Source organism: Microtus oregoni, unplaced genomic scaffold (genome assembly GCF_018167655.1).
Source record: "Microtus oregoni isolate MIOR12 unplaced genomic scaffold, Mior012 000015F_ref0000493, whole genome shotgun sequence".
Lineage (NCBI taxonomy): Eukaryota > Metazoa > Chordata > Mammalia > Rodentia > Cricetidae > Microtus > Microtus oregoni.
The window spans coordinates 39,826,568-39,844,868 of record NW_024543074.1 but is presented as its reverse complement, the minus strand read 5'-3'; the positions used below and the strand labels follow the sequence as shown (position 1 = coordinate 39,844,868).

The 18,301-nt window shown below is 47.7% G+C and overlaps 2 protein-coding genes across 2 annotated transcripts; one reads left to right on the top strand and one right to left on the bottom strand.

Moving 5' to 3' along the window:
- Positions 1–1,683: 1,683 nt before the first annotated feature.
- LOC121456354 (protein RoBo-1-like) lies at positions 1,684–5,771 on the top strand. The gene is made up of 5 exons (XM_041664437.1): positions 1,684–1,804; positions 1,952–2,077; positions 2,529–2,669; positions 3,584–3,712; positions 5,581–5,771. The coding sequence occupies exons 1-5, from the start codon at positions 1,684–1,686 to the stop codon at positions 5,769–5,771; spliced, it is 708 nt and encodes a 235-aa protein (XP_041520371.1).
- A 10,387-nt stretch (positions 5,772–16,158) lies between these two features.
- On the bottom strand, positions 16,159–17,106 carry LOC121457012 (olfactory receptor 2T27-like). The gene has a single exon (XM_041665628.1). It carries the CDS (start codon positions 17,104–17,106, stop codon positions 16,159–16,161), a length of 948 nt encoding a protein of 315 aa, XP_041521562.1.
- Positions 17,107–18,301: the final 1,195 nt, after the last annotated feature.

Below are 18,301 nucleotides of genomic sequence, written 5' to 3'. Positions count from 1 at the left end.
AATTAACCCTCTTTGGGGTGGAGGATGGATCCTCATCAGAGACCCATGGTCTCCACCTGGCCATTGTTGGGCCGTGGCAGATTTTCCAAGAACATGCTCCTGTATCTCCTAACATACTTGTCAGCTTAGTGTGGGCAGCAGGAACCTTTCCCTTGCCCAGCATCCAGGCCTCGGTGGAGATTGCAACTGAGGCTCTGCTGATCTTGGACCCGCCACGGTGTCCCTCCTATACCTTTACACACCAACTTCTGGGGGCCTCTGGACATGCTTGCTGTTCTTTTCCTATGGTCCTCACTTTCTTCACCGCTCAGCATATTGAGTTCCCAGGAAGGTTCTCCTTGCCCTCACTCCCATGGCACAGTCCTGGATTTTGAGAAAACATGATCAAGATCTAGGTGATTGCAGGAAGGTGGAGGAAGAGCGAGTCCCTTTAGCTTTCCCTTTCTCTCCATAGAAGAGAAATGGAACACTCGTTCCTAAAAATGGGCAGAAAGAGAGAGAAAATGTAGGAAAACAAGCCCAGTCCCTCACCTGCAAAAATGCACACGTGTCTTAAGGTTTGAATCCAAGAAGGAAGGAATGGGTGGCACCGGACAGAGCCAATGCTAGGATTTGCCTTGAGGGAATGTGGAGGATGCTATGCACACATGGCAGGCCAAACTTTGTTTTGTAACTCTTTTTCTTTTTTGAGATAGGGTTCCTCTGTGTATCTCTGGCTGTTCTGGAACCCACTCTATAGAGTAGGCTGGCTTCAAACTCACAGAGATTCACCTGCCTCTGCTTTCCTGGAGTGCTGAAATTAAAGGCATGTTTCACCACTGCCCGGCTTGTTTCATAACTTTTAAACACAGAAGTCCCCTGCATAGCTCACTGAGGCCCAGAGGCCTTTTGATCCCCTCCTCTCCCCACCTCTTCCTTCCTCTGCAAGCCAGAGGCCCAGGAAGAGCTGTTCTCATGGTGTCCATCTCTATCAGATCAGTCTAGTTTAGTGCACTTGGCTTCATGCTAAGACTCTCTCAATTTATAATGTTAACTTGCGAGAGAATGACCGCTAGGTTGCAAAAGTCAGCGACAATGAGGAGAGAGAGCCCATCCTCAGCGTTCCTTGTGCATGCTCTCCTCCACCTGTCTCAAGGAGAGAACACTGGCTTTTCTCTCCTCCTCCGCCTCAGGACATCAGGTGAGTATTTTCAGTGTGTGCTTGTGACACCTGGTGGCGGAGGCTGACTCTGTGAAATGGTGGCTTTGGAAATGGTGAGCCTTAGCTGAGGGGCTGATGAGCACCATGGCCCGGGACTTTGCAGCACATAGAGAGAGCCTCCGCCTGCTCCCCGGAGGAGTCACTTCTTGACCACCTCGGCCATTTCGGCTGTGGAAGGAGATCTGGTACCTTCCAGACCCTTGCAGGAAGAATCCTTCTTGAGCAAAACTCCTTCCCAGGCTGACTGACTCTTCCCTTGTAGCCTAGTGGTAGATACAGCATCTTTGCCAGTTTTGGTTCCTTCCAAATGGCCGTATCTAGTGTAAAGCCAGTGCTGGCTAATATTTGGCCTGCAGAATGAATTAGTGAATGAGTGAAAGCACAGACGGATACTGTTGCCTGACATTTGGGTTGCTGGATTACAAGGGCTGAGCCTCTTAGCTCTGACTCCTTTGTCCTCACTTGTTTCTTGCACAGTGTTCATGCGAGTCACCATGTCCTGGTCCTCGGTGCTGAAGAGTCTCCTTGCTGTCTGCATCTTCACCCACTTGTCTGTCAGCTGTGTGGGTGAGAGCGACAAGGATGGGAAGTGGGAGTTGGGCAGTAAGGTGCCATTCGGGGGACGCCACGGATCGCTCAAGCCTTCAGGGATCCCTTTGACATTCGTGACTCCTTGACCCCGGGGAAAGCTTGCCAGCAGCTGCAAAGCCCTGGGATGACTTTCTGAGCCTGTTTGTTCCCTTTTTGCAGAGAGTTACAGATGTGGAAACAAAGAATGCTTTAACGGGAGATGCTTGTCTAATCCAAGGACCTGTGAATCCTCTAAAGGCTGCTTCTACCGAGCGCAGGACTTTAAAGCACCATGTAAGCTGATCTGCACTCTTACTGTTGTCTAGTTTACCCTTGCCTCCTTGAAGGATGGGGCTGGGAGTGTGGGCCTCTGGGAGGTGGTGAGGATGGGCAATGATACTGGATGTAGTCCCTAGGGACAGAGCGGGGAGTCCTTGGCTCTGTTTCTTATATCAACCTCATAGAGTTATGGGAGAGTGAACCCACACTTCTTTTTGCCATGCTAGGGATCAATTTCATGGCCCCATGCACATCAAGCAAACACTCTATTACTGGATCTCAGACCCAGCGCAACAAACTGTCCCTCTGTTCATTTGTTCTCAGAAACAATAACAGAGGGCCTTTGGGAGATAAGGAAACATAAAGACAGAGAGAATGAAGGAACGGCTTCCTTACCCCTGGATGCTTCTTTCATTCTCTCTGTACCTCAGAAGAGATCATTTCTTGGGGGTTTGTTTCTCAGCGGAACCAGCTACAGACCTAAGGCTCCATGAGAGAGGATGTTCTAAAGACAAGTGTACTGAGCTAGCGTTCTCAGCAACCCTGGGGGGCAATCGGACGTTTACATATGACTTCCAATGCTGCTACACTGAGCAGTGCAACGAAGAGCCCAAAGACAGTGAGTGGCTGTGTCTCTGCTATCTGCTCCGTGCCTCCGCTTTCTGCTCTGTGCCTCCGCTTTCTGCTCCGTGCCTCCGCTTTCTGCTCCGTGCCTCCGCTTTCTGCTCCGTGCCTCCGCTATCTGCTCTGTGTCTCCTTTGCCTCTCTGGGTTCTTATCTCTGTGATGGGAAACAGCACTGATGCTTGCCTCCCTTTTGTGTAGAGCGCTCCTTGAAAATGGGTTGAGATAGATGCAGGCTCTTCTCCTGTGTGGTAGACTGAGCGACAGTCGGATGGCAGGAATTGGTCTTGGGGACTTTCTCTAAGTGTCTTTTGGTTTAACGGCTTTGCTCTGCCTCTCCGACTGACAGGCTTTCTCACCCATTTCATTTCTCAGGTTCATTTTTGTTTTGTTGAGAAGTAGCCTTGCTGTGTTTCTGAAGTTTGTCTTGAACCTCTAGTCTCAAGCAATCCTTCCGCTCAGCCTCCAAAGGAGTAGCTGGGAGTTCGGGTGTGCGTGACCACCCCAACTCATTCCTCACCTTATGAACAGCATCTTTCTAGAAAACAGATGATCTCTTCTCCCATTATCTAGACTTCTTCCTTTGTTTTTGTTTTTGTTTTCTGAGACAGGGTTTCTCTGTGTAGCTCTGGCTGTCTATTTATGACTTTTCCTCCAGGACCAAGAGCCGAGTAACTGATGAAGGTGAGGACAGCATGGGATTTCTGTGAGATCCGTCACTGTACCCACAGAGCAGGGCATTTCTCCTGGACTTCCTTCCAGCTCATCTTTCTCCTGGGCCTCCTTCCAGATCATTCTAGCTGCAGTGCTTTTTGGTAGAATCATGAGGAGAACCAGTGTTTGATGAACAGTGGGTAGATACATTCTCAGCCATTTCTTCTGCCTATTCCCCTCTTCTCTCTCCATTCAGTGCCTCGGCCATCTCTCCAACCCAATGGTGTTGAATGCCCTGCCTGTTTCAGTGACAATGGCACATGTAACCAGGTTTCCCTGAAGTGCACCGGAGTAGAGACCAAGTGTGTGGAGGTTATTGGAAGAGGTACGAGTCCTTCCTCGAGCATCTTGTTAAGACCACAACCTCACTCGTCTCTAGGCAGTGAGCTATGCTACACATAGCAACTGAACACAGCAAACACTGATTGCATCTCAGCGTGTGTAGATCTGTAACCCGAGAATGGCCAGGAGCATGGTCCTGGCTCAGGGTGTGTCCTAGGGGCTGTGTTCACTTGTGGTTTCTGGTGGGTTTTGATTCTTTCTCTTACAGTCTCTTTGTAGTTTTCATTGTGTTCTCCTGACTAACCACTGGCTTTCCTCAGGGCAAACGATAGAGACACAGATAGAAAAGGGGAGCTGTGGATTTAATGCTTTAATCCCAGAAACAACACACTTCCTCTTATAGACTGTTGGGAGTTTAGAGCAACCTTGACTGGACACAGGTGGAAGCTGCCAGGAGATGGAAGAGACTCTGTGGGCCATCTTTGAAACCTGTCTCCATGTGGAGAAAGTGGTCCTATGGGCCATGTGTCTGTACGGTTTGGAAGGAGCCATTTGTTGGAGATAAGGGTTAAGAATGGGAGGGAATGGAAGCTGAAGAAGGAATGTAACTCTTTCCCTAGAGGAGTCAGGTCTGGGCACCTGCGTTGCTGTGATATCCTGGAATGGAGCCGTAGCTCACTAGACGTATAGGAGGTGATGGCACTTGGGGTCCAGATGTCTTTACCACTGTTGCCATTGTGGCCACCAAAGCCTGCAATTAAGCACTCAAGTTCTACCTGGTGTCACTCTAGATTTAGGAAAAGATATAATATATATATATATACATATATATGTATATATATTAATTAAGAGAAAATTATGTTTGTTATGAAGGATCCATATACCATTGAGACAGGAACTGGGAAAACAGCTGTAAGATTTTTCTTTCTGGAATGCACAGCTAAAGGAGGAGCTGGCAACTCTTTCCTGAATAATGTATAGAAAGGTTTTGTGGAACAAGTGGTGTATTAGGAGCCAACTAAGTGGTGGACGGAGAGCTTGAGAGGTCTTGGGGCAAGCTATATTTTTAGTTGGGAAAAATTTTGACAGAGGTTCTGAGATGAACAGTGGACAGGTCCATTGTCTAGATGAGTTGAGACAAAGCAAGAAAATGGGGTGTCACAGAATGCAAAGGAGGATTCAAGCCATCCACAATGGGGGTGCTTTACCTTGGGAAACAGATATAAGGTGCATTCTATAGTTGTTCTCATAGGAAACTCAGAGCCCTCAGAAGAAGGAATGCCAATTTGCAGGAGATCCACAATATTTCCCTCCTAGAGAAGGAGAGAGAGGGTAGGGAGGGGAAGGCAGGCCCACTTGAAGGGTTCTAGCCAACAGCTGAGACCCTGCGTCTGACCTTCCTCCTCACCTGCATTGAGCTCATCTCTCCCAGTACATGGGTACCCAGAGGCCTCAGTGTTAGCCTTGTGTCTAAGATGCGAGGATCCTTGTAAGATTCCTTCTATATGGGGAAGACAGTGGGGCCAGAGGACAAGAAGGCTCGTCTCCACGTGGACGGAGCTGTGCTCATGTTCTCATGCAGTGGTGGAAGTTGTGGATTCTGGACCCTTCTGAGCAGAGCTCCCTTTCTTTCTTTTCTTTTTTTTTTAAGATTTATTTATTTATTATGTATACAACTTTCTGCCTCCATGTATACCCACACGCCAGAGGAGGGTGCCAGATCTCATTACAGATGGTTTGGAGCCACCATGTGGTTGCTGGGAATTGAACTCAGGACCTCTGGAAGAGCAGGCAGTGCTCTTAAGCTCTGAGCCATCTCTCCAGCCCCCAGACCTCCCTTTCGAAGGATGTAGATGAGAAGGGGGGATGATATGGGAGAGAAGAGTGACTGCTGGGTCTCTTCTTTAACAGAAGTGACTGAGAACCTTCGCCCACATGTGATACACGGAATGGGCTGCGCGACAAAATCTGCCTGCAACTTGAAGAATATAATCATCGGGATAAACATAAAGATCGATACCTTCTGCTCCAAAGGGAGCCCTCCTCTCAGGTCCATCTCATCTGTTCTGGCTGGTCTTTTCCTATTGAAAGCCTTGCTTTGATCCTTTGGGAACTGGCACTCCCATGATCCTTCTTCACATTTAAACACATCAGCAACCTTTCATGACTCCTTTACTCAACAGGGGAGAAATAAAAACCACTGGTTATACTTTGGATGGGAAACTCTTACTTTCTTTTTGGCACTTTTCACAAGACTGTGATCTCTTTCATGTCCCTACCTACCGCTTGAGCCACACGTCCCCAGTGTAACTATCAATTTACAGTCTTGATTTGTAACTGTTCATTGCTAATAAAAATATTTTTATTTTGGGGTAACAGGGTCTCACTGTATAGCACTGGCTAGCCTACAATTCACTATGTAGATAAAGCTGGCCTTGAACTTAGAGATTTATCTGTCTACTTCTGCCTCCAGGTGCTAGGATTAAAGTGTGCACCACCACACCTGGACTAGAAAACAGATTTTGAATGAACAGTTCAGAGCCCAGGAGAATCATTTTCCAAAGTCTTTGGTTATGGTGGTGAGCGCTTGTGATCCTGCTGTCTAAGCGGCAGAGGCAGGATTATTGTTAAGGGTTAGGGTTAGCACCTAACAATATGGGCTATCTTCTGAGCTTCAGGCTGGCAAAAGCTGCAAACATGGCAAGATGCTTCCCCCAAAACTAAGAAACTGGCATGGAAGTATGCTCTTGAATTCCAGAACTAAGACAACAGACACAAGCAGATCCCTAGACTAACGTAATGGGAGCCTTCCAGGCCAGTGAGAGCCCCCATCTCAAACACAAAACAAAAATGGTAGACCACACATTAAGAACCAGAGCTAAGGCCCCACAGCAATGTGCATACACATACCATACACATGAAAATAAAAACAAGGAGGCAGGGACAACTGAGCCTCCCTTACCTATGTGTGCAATCCTTGCCATGAACTCTGTATGGATCTGCACCTTAGGAGAGATGGACACCAGGATACGGATGGAGGCTATGAAGGTGTTATAAATGCTAAGCTTAAAGAGGTACACATCGCCCTTTAAATGTAAAAGAACATTTATGAACAATATTTGAGAATATGGGCATAGTTTCTCCAAACTGCTTCCTCCTGTTTATTGGGTGAAGTATTTTCTTTGTGGGGGTTTCACAGCAACCTTTCAGGGGGGTCTTGTTCCATCAAACCATATTGGTCTGGAAGCAATCCACAGGTTCTCATCCTCTGTGAAAGCAAAAGAAGAACCTCTTTTCCAAAGCAACATATCCTTAGACCCAAATTCTGAAGTCAAGATACCTTTATAATATACATGCTGGTTTAGCTTAGCAGTCCATACAATGAAATTATCTCTCTGCACTTAGCTCATTCACAGTCAAAAAATTTAAAGAAAACACAAAACTATACATAATCCAGACTCTGTGAATTTTCCATCTTTACATGGCCTGTTTTTTATTCTATTACTTTTTAATATTTATTTTATTATATTTATTCCTTTAATCTATTACTGTTTGCACTGTCTCTTTAAAGACTTTACCCCCTTTTAAAAAACCATTTACTTCTTTTCCAACTCTCTATACTCTTTTTTCTCTCTCCCAAACCTACGTACATTTAGCCAACACTGTGACCCATTTAAAGGTCTTTTATCTCTAAATCTGTCCTACTGTGTATCTGTAATTCTTTATTGTTCAGGAATACTTCTTAAAATGCTAAGTGCATTTTTAAAACTTTAGCTGCACCTTTGCTAAGAGGAATATGGCGTTGCCTGCTTGGCCTGCCAGTCCAGCATGGCGGAGCTGTCCCATCCACTGCCTCTGAGAGCCACACATACTACCCCATTTCCAGGCACACAGCCAGTCCACATTGCCATCAAGCAGCCACAACATGCTGCTCACAAAACCCATCAAAATGCTTGGTCTCCCCAAAGAACCAGAGTTCCTGTTAACGGCATGGCCCATGGCTGGGAAGCTGCCATTTTAAAACCATGCAGCTGCTACTGCTGAATCAGTAAGACCCCTCTGAAAGGAGCTGCCACACACTGCCAGCAAGCAGCAAGAATCTGTGTTAAACTCTATTTTTGTGTCTAGAATTCCTTTTCAAGCCTTCTCAGGTTTTACGTGGATTTAGTTGGCCAAGTGGGCACAAATTTGTAATATGAGGGCTTGCTTGTTCCTGGTCAGCTGGCTAGTTTAGACCCGAAATAATCACACAGAAACTGTATTCATTAAATCGCTGTTTGGCCCATTAGCTCTAGCTTCTTATTGTCTAACTCTTACATTTTAGTTTAAACCCATCTCCATTAATCTGTGCATCACCACGAGGTTGTGGCCTACCAGCAAAGTTTCAGCATGTCTATCTCAGGCAGTGGCTCCATGGCATCTCCCTGTCTCCACCTTCTTTCTCCCAGCATACAGCCTTGCTTTTCCTGCCTAGTTCTATTCTTCCCTGCCACAGGCTCAAAGCAGTTCTTTATTCATTAACCAATAAAAGCAACACATAGACAGAAGAACCTTCCACACCATTTCCCCTTTTCAGTTTAAACAAAAAGGAAGACTTTAAGTTTAACATAGTAAAATTACATGTAACAAAACAGGTATCAAGCAAGAATGACAGTTACAATATTTATATTTACTTTATTTTTATCATAACTAAGGAAAACTATAACTATAAATTCTTCAATTCCATCAAAGACTTCAGAAGGATATAATATTACCTAAGTAAACAGGAAGTGCATTGCAAGCAACTTCCAAAACTCTAGAATTGACAGAGACATCTCGCTGTCTGCACAGTCACCCAAAGTTTTTCTGTACCATTGGGGCATCCATCTTCAGCCTACAAGCCCATAGTATCCAGCAGCCTTTTCTATAAAGCAGGAAATTTCAAAGACAGTTCCGCCTATATTGGCAATTTGTCAGTCACTTTCTTCTGTGTCCTGAAGAATGCAAAGATCTTGTCTTGTCAACTTGACACAAACCAGGGTCACCTGGAAAGAGAGACCCTCAACTGAGAAAATTGTCTCCACCAGACTGTCTTGTAAACAAATTTGTGAAGCATTTTCTTGATTGATGATTGATGTGGAACTGTAGGCACTGCTATCCCTGGGCAAATGGTCCTGGGAGGTGTCAGGAAGGAAGATGCACCTGAAGAGCAAGCCAGTAAACAGTGCTCCTGTATGGTACCATGTCAGCTCCTGTCTCCAGGGTCCTACCTTGAGTTCCTGTATGGTACCACGTTAGCTCCTGTCTCCAGGGTCCTGCCTTGAGTTCCTGTATGGTACCACGTTAGCTCCTGTCTCCAGGGTCCTGCCTTGAGTTCCTGTATGGTACCATGTTAGCTCCTGTCTCCAGGGTCCTGCCTTGAGCTCCTGTATGGTACCACATCAGCTCCTGTCTCCAGGGTCCTGCCTTGAGTTCCCGCCCTGGCTTCCCTTCATGATGTAATCTGTAAAATGGAATAAAGACTTGTCTCCCCAAGTTCCTTTGGGCCGTGGTGTTTTTTATCACAGCAGTAGAACACAAACTTGGATGCTCTCTTCCGACGGCATTCTCAGATAACAATCATTCTCACGGAGCCCACAGTAAATGACTGCAGCAGACACAAATTTACAGAAGGTTCGTCCCAGCTGTTGCTCCAGTGTGGGGCAGTTGACACAACTCAGATTATCAGAATACGCTCCGTGATAGGAGCTATTTTCCTTTTCTCTGCTCTTGAGCCACTGTCTTCTCACCTTCTCTCTCTCACCTCTAATCCTATTTCTTCTGTCTTCCCCCACCATCATCTCCCGTTTTCACCACTCTTCCCCTGTACCTTGTGTTCTTCTGTGATAAGCAACATCGGGATCTTTGAAGAGACAGATGACAGACACCTCAGGAGTCAGAGAGAAAGCATCACATCAGGATGGGTTGAGGCAGCCACTGCTCCACCATAAAAGCAGGAATGAGGAGTGTGTGTGTGTGTGTGTGTGTGTGTGTGTGTGCGTGTGTGTATGCTAATAAAAGGCTGAGAGTATTTGATGGTAACTGGTTTCTAGTGATGCTGGAGAGAGATGACTTTCTCCTTCCTTTCTTCCATCCTTTCTCCCTTCCTTCCTCCCTCTCTCCCTCCCTCCCTTCCTTCCTTTCTTCCATCCTTTCTTCCATCCCTCCCCTCTTTCCCTCTCTCTGTCCCTCCTTTTCTTCTTCTTCTTCTTTTTTTTTTTTTTGGAAGAATACGAAGGACCACCTCCACTTCCAGCCACTGGGGTTAGAAGCAAGGGTAGCCATACCCAGTTATTTGCTTTTGTTTTTTTCCCATGTATATGCTGGGTATTTAAACCCAGGTATCCTAAGGCTTTCACAGCCATCTTCCTGGGCTTGACTATCACACAATATCAAGCCAGTCAAAATCCCAGCCTGGATGGGGGAGGGTATCATGAAGCCCTACTGCTACTGGCAATTGAAGGCTGCTGGGGAGGAAGAGTGAGTTTCCTTCAGGGACATGACCTCTGAGAGGCTACCCATGTAGTCAGCCCTACATCCATGCCTAAATAGCACCACTAAGAGAACTCAGTGAGTTTCAAAAAAATATAGCATATGGAGAAAGGGAGAAGTGGAGGGAATAGGAGAAGAATCTGTAGGGATGAAATAGGGGTGGGTGGGTTTGATCAACACTCATTATATTCATGTATGAAATTCTCTATAAAATGTATTCAGATTCACAAAATGTATTTGAAATGACACAAAACAGAAAACACACACACACACACGCGCACACACATGACCAGAGGGATGCAACATCTGGGAAGAAGTATATTAAAACCACTGTAGAAGGATACAACATCTGGGGAGAGGTATATTAAAACAAAGAGGAGGGAGTCATGGTGCCTCATAGAGGCAGAGATAGACAGATCTCTATGAATTTGAGGCCAGCCTGGTCAACACAATGAGTTCCAAGCCAGCTTAGGTTACATAGTGAGACCTTATTTCAATAAAAACAAAAACAACTAATCAAAGCCAGAGGAAGAAAGTGGGCACAAAATTTTATCGAGGAATATCTCCATCTAGTGGGCATTTAGGGCATAACAGCTAATTGAGCCAAAATATTTTTTTTTTTTCTCTAAACAAGCCACCTTTGGGCTCTATGGTACCCTTCACTCAGCTCTGTCACTTGAGGAAGGTGTGGATGACGCCTCAGGAACCCCCGAGACTCTCCGTGGATGTCCACAGTGGCGACAGGCTTGCCGAAGTTTTCAGGGGAGGTAGCTAAAAAAGTTCCTAATCCCGGCTCCTCTAACAAGGGACATTGTGGCTGCAGGTGGCCGTCATGGCCCTGATTGACTCTGAAACCTGAAACACAGGTTATGGGGACCGATGACAGCAATGGGATTTGCAGATGGTGCTGGGGTTCAGGATCTCTGCAGCAGCAGAGAGGCAAGCAACTCATGGTGTGTAGACCTGCACAGCCCGGGGTCACTGGGAAAGAACCTGGGGTTGTAACTTAGCCCCTTGCAGTGACTCAGCTTGGATCCGAGTGCTGCAGCCCGGATCTGCCGCCACACACCCATGCGCTGGAGATTTCAGTAGGAAGTAGCTGGCTGTGGGCATGTGTCTGGGAGGGAAAAGTGCGGCCTCAGCACTCACCTCTATGTCGCTGGCACTTTGCAGGGAGGAGGCAACTGCTTCTTGGGGGCGAGTGGCCTGGGGACCCATGGGGTGTTTAACCACGTGAGCTCTGTGGGGTTCTGACAGATGATGATGTGTCTTCGGGTGCGGGTCACCTGAGGACCTTAGTGGTTTCCTACAGAGTGAGACAGTGGCACTAGGCTGCATCCTGCTGACTGTCAGGAGGGGAAGCAGGAAGATGATAAGGGGTGGAGACATAGGGGTCAAGAGCAACTCATTTAGCCTGATCTAGCCAGGGACACGTTCTGTTTTCTCCCCTTCAATTACTGCAGATCCGATACTGGGTCTTTAGGGTGTCTGTGAGTCACTCTGGCTGTGGGTAATTATGTCTGTGTTGTTGTGGGTAGATAAAGCTGGCGTCTCTTCCTCTGTTATCCTGGCGGTGTCACTTTGTTGATTTGACTGACTCAGAAGTGAATCCATTTCAAAGCTGATTGATCCAGTTAACTCCACAGGTTCCTGTGTTCACCAGACACTTCTTGTAAGCAACAGTGTTAGGTGAAGCACTGTACTGGAGAGGCAGCTCAGCCATTCTTGCCGAGGACACAAATTTGGCTCATACTCACCTCTAACAGGGATCCCACGCCCTCTTGTGGCCCCCTAGGGCACTGCACTCTCACACACAATTTTTAGAAAAATGTATGAAAACATTATTATTGTCTTATGGAAAGTTTCATCTTCAATAAAAATTCTCATATTATTTAGCAAGATTATGTGAGATTAAAAAAATCACTCACTTTTTTCCAAGACAGGATCTCTTTACATAGCACTGGCTGCCCTGGAACTCATTATGAGGACTAAGCTGGCTTTGAACTCACAGAGATCCACCCAGCTCTGCCTCTTGAGTGCTGTGACTAAATGCAAGTCCTACGATGCCTGACTGAATCTTTTAAGCTTGAAATCCAGTTGATGTTTGCAGCGGCAGCACTGGGAGAAACAAGTTAAGTACATGTCAAGACAAAAATCAATCACAGCCAGCCTTTTTTTCCTTTGACAGACTGAAAAGGTTGAATAGGATTTAGCCCATGAGTTGGATTTTTTTGGATCACAGACTGACATTTATTCATAAATGTTGGAAGTCCTGAGAAAAAGCACTATCATCTGCTCAGTGTGACGGACTCACGTGGAGCTGCAGACCAATGTCCTAGTTGGCATTTCTTCTGCTGACAGAACACCAGACCCCCACAAAAAATGGGGAGAAAGGGTTTAATCTTAGCTTACAGCTTACAGTCTGTTACTGAGGGCAGTCAGGACCCATAGAGGTCCTCTTGCTCCCCTGGCTGACCCAGCCTGCATTTTTATACCCCCAGGACCACCTGCCTCGATGTGGCACCACCCACAGTGAGCCAGGTCCTCTCATATTAACCCTAATCAAGCAAACACCACACAGGCTTGTCCACAGGCCAGTCTGACAGAGGCAAGTCCTCAGCGGAGGTTCCCTCTTTCCAGGTGACTCCATTTGTGCTGACAAAATCTAGGCAATGCAGCCAGAGCCTCTGAGTTTCCACGGCAGGGGGTTAGGAACCTCCCACACTTCAGCTACTTCTTAAGACAACCAGGATCACCTAGGGTGGGGTGTGGGTGAGTAAAGCAACAAGCAGGAATCAGAACGAGAGACGGTGGTAGTGGCAGAGCCAGGCTTGACTCAGAGCAATCCATCCAGATTTCTGGCAGTTGTCCAGGGATGAGCCATCCGGCCTCAGGTTCCCTGGCTATGCTAATGGTCAGAGGAGGGGACCTGGAGAGATTCCATTGTCCACAGGCTTCTCTGTCAGGTTCTTCCTCCAGTGAACCCAAGAGCAGCTAACTGCTCTCTGCTGCACGTCAGCACTGTGCTCAGTTCAGGGAGTCCACTGTGCCCACTGCTGGGTGGCACCTCCATGGTGTGTTCAACACCAAACACGTGCATTTGGTCTTCCTTTCTTCAGAACCCCAGACACTGTAGTTTCTCCCCATGCGCATCTCTGGGTCCCAGCCACTCCCACATGGCCTAGCACAGACCTCACACGTCAGCCACCTAACCTTTCCTTGTCAGACGCGGTCTTCTGCTTCTACCTCACATCGAAGCGAGGCCCAGGGCGAGTGGGCAGAGCCTGTTCATTCACACGTCTTACACTGGCTTATAATCATGCCTTAGTTCCGAATGCTCAGAAACCATAACGACATTGACCTGGTTTCAGCCCCTCCTGTGGCTATTTTCTCTAAAGCAGTGGTTCTCAACCTGTGGGCCACGAGCATTGGAAACCATGCATTTCTGATGGTCTTAGGAACCCACAACCAAGCATTTATTTCATTGCTACTTCATAACTGCAGATTTGCTACTGAGTGGTGTCTCAGTTCCTAAGATCGCAGGAAATAAATGTTTTCTGATGGTCTCGACCGAGGGAGAGGCTCACTAGACTCAGGAAACTCAGAGAGTTACTCCACAAGGCTGGGAGGAGGAGTCTGGTGTCGCTGTCAGGGGGTCATACAGGGAGCTCTTGAGATGCAGCGTTCCTCAGTTGTCCCATGCTGGGGGCGGGCTTGTTGCCTCCCAGTCCGAAGCCCCTTACAACTGGAACCCAGGCTTTAAGTAGCCTAAACTGAGCACGTGGGCACAGCCGCTGGGTGGGCTGTGTTCACAGCCTGGCCCTGGGGGCACCTGAGACTCAAAACTTAGACTTGTATGGCCGGAAGGGAACTCTGGCCCATTCTTCTCCTTTTCACATGGCTAAACTGTAGTGGGAAGGCAGGGGCTGTTTAAAAAGTGCCCATGTTCCCTGTATGAACTGAGAAGGTTGGGTTGCCAGGGTAAAACCAAGAGCCAGTACCAGGTGCTGGGATCCAAAGTGCCGCTCTTCCTTAAGACAGTCAAACAGTATTACGCATGCGGGTGGTGCAGCCCCCCCCCTCAGGTTGTTTGCCTGTTCTCATTGGCCTGTATCTTAAACTTTTCCCGCCTTCTCAGAGCCTTGGCCAATGAGATCCAGTGCCCCAAGCTCCCACGTGACCAGAGAAATCTTGGCCGGGGATTTCAGCAGTTCCGAGAAAAGAGAGGCGTGTGGATAACTGAGGCTTATGTTTTTCCCACCCCACACTACTCTGTCTTCTTGTGGCTGGTTGCCTACCCTACTGTCTCGAAGACCCTCTGATGAGGAATACCTAATAAACTGACACCCATTCCTCACCCCAACACCCTCCAGTGGGTGATATTTGGAGAGCAGCAATTTCTCATTTCTGGGCGTTTTCTACCGTCACCTTGTCTGACACTAACATTTTGGGAAGGGGAGGTGTTTTTGTGTAGGCACGTGACCGCCAGATCCTAGCACTGTGCCTTGGCCTTGAGTGTGGAGTTAGTGTGTGCCAACTGGATGACAGACCCTAAAGGTACTGGAATTCTTGCTCACTCACCAACCCCATTGTTGAAGCCTTGCTTTCCTTCATCTGTGGAAAACCCACATAGCTTCTAGAAACAACCATCAATGGAAGAATGGATAAAGAAAAGGTGTCATAGATACACAATGGGACGTTATTTAGTCAAAACAAAGGGGGAGTCATTAAAACTACCAGAAACTGTAGGATGTCCAGGGGTTGACTGATCACAGTGGGGAAGCAGCTTCCCTGGTAAAGTTCTGTTAACAGGAGAGTGGAGAGGAGGTTGGGAGAGCTTAGGGCAAGTAGCTGGACTTCACGGGGGCTTCATGGAAGGATGAATTTGAAACGCCTCTGAAATATTTTGTGGGCGTGCTGAGGTAGCAGATGTGTGTTGAGAGAGGGGGAGGGGAAGTCTGGCTGACCTGTACATATGTAAGGTTAACTTTGGAGCCAGTGATGACTGAAGCCAAGGCCTTAGATGGGGGAGGGGTGCTGGAAAGAGAAAGGTTTGGGCCCCAGGCTTTAAAGACCTTCATCATTTAATAGGAAAAGACTAGGCCAGAAGGAGAAGATTCATGGACATGGAGTCATAGGCAGGAACAATTTTTCCAAGAAGGTGGAAACAGGAACAGAGCTACTGAGGCCAGGTAAGGGAAAGTTTATTTATTTGTTTAATTATTTATTTGCAGTTTTCTATTGATCCAGTATTTATTATTGATCACGTGTCCCAGCCTCCCTCCTAGAAGCTGATGATGAGGCATCAAAGAAGCAAATCCTTTGCCTTCTGGGCCCATGCAATCTAATTGGGGGGGGACCTCAAATCCACAAATAGGAGGAGGGGAAGATGATGGGTGGTTGGATGAGGCCAGAAAGCCACTGTGACCGGGATAAGGGGTACAGGTGTCTCTGATGCTTTGAGCAGTTTCCAAGCAAGAGATGGAGGGAGGAGCTATCTGAAATGCCAGGTGCCATTCTGGCTGCGGAGGACTGCACTGAGGGACCGTGCTGAGGGTGTTCAGCCGGGACAGAATGCTTGAAGACAGGGCGCCAATAGAGAAGGCTGAGGAAATAGCTGGGGATGAGGGGATTTGTGGGTCTTTGTCTTTTACTGGGGCTGGAGGGGAAGTTCTCAGAAGCTCAGTGATACAGAGAGGATGGGTTCCTGCTGTGGTCCACAAAGAAGCCTGGGGTGTGCAGAGGTGGAGGGGAACCAGTGTAGACAAGTCTCTGGAGAAAGCAGCAGCTGGAGGGAGCAATGGCTTCTCCTTTTACTCCTCTGCATATGAGCTTGGGAGTTGAGGAGTCCCAGAAGAGGATCCTGAAGTTGCAGACTTGGAGACCCTTCTCAAATAGATAAGTCTCTCTGCCTTGGCATTCAGTGCTCATGATGATGCCAAGAGCAAAGGGACTTGCCTCCCAGGCCCCTCTCGGGTCTCATGCATTCCTGATGACTCCACACCTTCCCATTGCCTTTTTCATTGCCCCTGTCACCTCCTTGTTCCTGAGGCTGTAGATGACAGGGTTGAGCATGGGTGTGAGGACGGTGTAAAAGACGGATACTACATCATCTTGACCTGGCGAGTGATAGGAAGCAGGTAGCATGTAGGTATAGACAAGGGGCCCATAGAAGAGATTGACAACCGTCAGGTGAGAGGAGCACGTGGCAAGGGCCTTCTGACGCCCCTCCACAGACCGCATACGGAGGACAGCAGCCAGGATGAGGGCATAGGAGGTGGTGATGAAGGTGATGGGCACCAGGAGGACCACCACGCCTGTCACAAAGAGTACCTGTTCGTAGGCTTCTGTGTCTGCACAGGCTAGCATCAGCAGTGAGGGCACCTCACAGAAGAAGTGCGAGATCTTCCGAGAGCCACAGTAGGGGAACTGGAGGGTCAGAGAAGTCTGGATGGAGGCGTTGAGGGATCCTCCCAGCCAGGAGGACACAACCATGAGCAGGCACACCCGGCGGCTCATGAGCACTGGGTAGCGCAGAGGGTTGCAGATGGCCACATAGCGGTCATAAGCCATGAGGGCCAGCAGGAGGCACTCTGCAGCCCCCAGGAACATAAAGAAAAACATCTGCGCCCCGCAGCCCCCAAAGGAGATGCTTGTCCAACCAAAGAGGAAGCCCACTATCATCTTGGGGACAGTGACTGATGTGAAGAAGACATCCAGAAAGGACAGCTGACTGAGGAGGAAGTACATGGGCGTGTGGAGTCGGGTATCCATCCAAATCAGAAGGACCATGGCTGTGTTACCCGCCATGGCAAGGATATAGACCAACACCACCATGCTGAAGAGAAACAGGTGTGTCTGACTGTTGTTAAAGAGGCTCGTGAGGATAAAACCAGCGGTGGAGTAGTTCCAGTGCTTGGGGCCCATCTCCTGCTGAGCTGCCCTGTGGGGACAAAGAACCAGGTCAGCAGCGTTAGAGACAGGGAGAGGGGTTGAGGTGAGAAGAGAACACCCTGAGAGCTCAGGGGACCACCCAAGGATCCAGAGCGGCAGCAGATATACTTTGTCCTTAATGTTCTTGCTAGTATTTGTAGGGTCATTATTTCATAGGAAACTGATATTAAGGCATGGTCTGTAGGGAAAGCAGTGTTCGAGGGAAACACACCATTCCAAACGTGTGCTGTGTAAGAAGAAAGACCAGAGACTCACAGTTAAACTTCCCATCCCGCAGAGAAAACAAGGATGCTAGGAAAATCCCAGCACATCACAACACCCCCCCCCCATTTATGAGATTCACATAGTTGTGATGTTTTCAGTTCTAAACAAAGAGATACACACAGGAAAATATTTTACAAACTTATGGTTGACCTAAAGGCTAGATCCACACATGTCTGAATTATACGATTCAACATTCTTGTTGGTGTGAGAATTTGTGTGATTTGGTTTTCTTACAAGTGAGAGCTGTGGGTGCAGCCGAAAAGGGACATTTTGTCATCTGTCAAAACTGCCCAGCCCTATGCCTCGCTTGTGGTCCTGGCCACCAGGAAACTCACATTTGGGTTTTTGTGCCCTGGGGCAGTGATGGCTTTCTGTGGGTTTTGACAATATGTGGCCATCTTCATATTATTTCCGGGTCTTCAGCAGTTTCATAAATGAGTCGTGATTCAGTAATCAGAGCCCCTGCAACATTCTCCTGCTCACTGGGCTCTGTAAATATAAACACGTGAACGCCTTATAGGGAATAGGAAAAGCAGCTGTAAGAATTTCTCTCGGGGACACCAGAGATTTCTGGTCCTCTGCCCTCAGGTCAAGGTGAGCTCCAGTCTCAAAGAATAGTTCAGGGAAGTTCTGATGGGAAACAAGTCACCCAGAGGCAGTTTGTGGAGGTCAGGGAAGGAAGAAGGTCAGGACAACTTCAGATGCTAGGGTGAGGCTATAGGCCAGCTTCCCTTCGCAGTGAATTCCTCTGTTTATACCCAGCATCCTGTATCCCATGGAATGCCTTGGTTCCTACCCTGCTGGGTTCTGACAGCAAATGACTTAAGCGGAATGACTGAAGGAAAATAAAAGGAACCACCCAGAGTTCCATAAAGATGCTGTGGATGCAAGAAACCACTGCTGT